The 2,293-nt window shown below is 41.7% G+C and overlaps 1 protein-coding gene across 1 annotated transcript; it reads right to left on the bottom strand.

Moving 5' to 3' along the window:
• Positions 1 to 138: 138 nt before the first annotated feature.
• LOC126387270 (tyrosine-protein kinase HCK-like) lies at positions 139 to 2,036 on the bottom strand (the record flags this gene model as incomplete). The annotated part of the gene is made up of 3 exons (XM_050039806.1): positions 1,900 to 2,036; positions 621 to 774; positions 139 to 270 (listed from the first exon to the last, which is right to left on the bottom strand). Coding segments are annotated over exons 1-3 (421 nt in total), but the record flags the coding sequence as incomplete, so codon positions are not given.
• Positions 2,037 to 2,293: the final 257 nt, after the last annotated feature.

The raw sequence follows: 2,293 nt of genomic DNA, 5'->3' as shown, positions 1-2,293 counted from the left end.
TGGTGTCAGGTATCCAGATCTAATAATAAATCCACGGTGGAAATAGGACAAAAACTTTGTGAACTAACTGCAAGTGCCCTGCTCTTTGAGGCGTTCTGGCAAATACTACATCAAAGGTGAAATCAGTGATCCACTTACCTGGGTATGGTGTGCGTCCATAGCTGATAATCTCTGTCAGCAAGATGCCAAAGGACCAGACATCAGATTTGATGGTGAAAGAGCCGTAGTTGATGGCCTCAGGGGCTGTCCATTTGATGGGGAATTTGGCTCCTGATTAAGAGGGAAATTGCAAACAGGTCTTATATTGATACCGTGCATTAGCTTGCTCCTAATGACATTGCTGAGAAGTTTCATGCTGGTCACACATCCTGTCAAACTCTAACATCCTCTGCTCGTTCCGTAAGCCACACAGCAAGTCACTCTCATCTTGGCTCCCTACTATTTTTGTCACTAATGTTGTAATCCGACATCTCGCTGACAGAAAGTAATTTCCCCTGAACTGATGAAACCATGACTGCTCCCATTTCATCAGTTCTGGGGAATCAGTTCCTCACTTTCTTAATCACTTCTGCTGACCAAACGTAGCTACACAACACGTGACAGTGAATATTACGTCGTACCTTCCCTGGCCGTGTACTCGTTGTCTTCAATGATACGAGCCAGGCCGAAGTCAGCAATTTTGCACACTAAAGCCTTGTTGACCAGGATGTTGGCAGCTCTCAGGTCTCTGTGGATGTAGTTCCTCTGCTCAATGTAGGCCATGCCCTCTGCGGTCTACAGATGAATAAGTCAGTTTAAAAGAATCAAAACATAGTTCCCAGTGGTAACTGTCTCTGGCTATCAAATTGAACAAATCAGCCTGGAACAGGATACGTCCACACACTTCCATGCTCTCAGACATACTGTATATATCATAGACTTTGTATAAGCTGCTTTTTTCTTTCAGTATTGCTGATAATCACAGCAAGAGACATTTACTATGTGTGAGGATGTACAGCTCCTTTGTGTTAGCCATAGATAAAACCAATCTCTGACTATCTGATGCATAATTCAACATGACAAAACCAGTCATGGTGGAATTCAATCAAAACAGGCAGCTCTAACCTTCTTTTTATTTGAGCCTTTGCATCCTGGGTTTTATCTTACTTTGAATAAATAAAATGTGGTTAGGACCCCCTCCTTCCCTCTCCAACATGAGAACAGTTATTGGAGAACACACTCTGAGGTGTTTTAACTCTTACTTTTCAAGGGTTTAAAATTCTCTCACCAGGACTGTTACAGTGTCCAGGTGTGAAACATAAACAGACAGTAGGTACACATGGGTGTGTTACTCTCTAAGAGGAAGTACAGGTCAGACTGGAACTGCAGGTCTGAAAGCATAGGCACTAGCTCCGCAGCTGAGTTATATTGGCTGGGTGTAGATTAATGTGCTTCACACAAATGACACTGTATTTTCTTTCTTAGTGATCGACCTATGTTTCAGCGTTATTCACCCTGGATGAAGTGTCCTTTCCTTGCAATCACTACTGTTTATTATCCTCTGAGGCATCATACAAACAAAGAATTCAACTCTGCTTTACTTACTTGTGTAGACTGTCAGGTATGCAAGAACAAAATTATTGTCGCACCAATTGCCCATTGTTAAAAAAATGTATACTATGTTGCAGGATTACACAAATCTTGTTTTTAAATGTCCCAGATACTGAATAATATAATTCACTTTCAACCCAATCCCTATGATCAGAGCAATAGACTACTGACCTCAACAAATTATGCAAACATTCTTATGCCAACTGCGTCCTGCGTATTGCAGACAAACAAAGGACGCACTGATATGAAACAACCAAACAAACAGAGGAACTGGTCTGGCAAGCTGCCGTGTGAGTGATTGAGACTGACCTGGGCAGAGAAGTCGATGAGCTTGGGGAGCTGGACACGGTTGCCCTCGTCACTCTTTAAGAAGTCTAATAAACTACCTGTAGGCACACACACACACACACACACACACACACACACACACACACACACACACATGAATAAACATATGCCACATGTGTCTACATCTAGACACATCTTCGACATAGGCAAAATATCTGCGAACTGGAAATGCAAATACAAACAAACAACTATATGCTTTACAAACATATTGACAAAGGTTTAACCTTTATTTTTTTAAGGTTAAATAAAGTTCATGTCCACTGCTAACATAAAGGAGCTTTAACTATTGTACGTGTTCTTTGCAAATGTCTACACTGACTACTCTGCCTACTCCTCTTCTAGGGCAGCAGTAGCT

Source organism: Epinephelus moara, unplaced genomic scaffold (assembly GCF_006386435.1).
Source record: "Epinephelus moara isolate mb unplaced genomic scaffold, YSFRI_EMoa_1.0 scaffold322, whole genome shotgun sequence".
NCBI classification, from domain to species: domain Eukaryota; kingdom Metazoa; phylum Chordata; class Actinopteri; order Perciformes; family Serranidae; genus Epinephelus; species Epinephelus moara.
The sequence above is the reverse complement of the archived record's forward strand: the minus strand, read 5'-3'. Positions and strand labels throughout refer to the sequence as shown.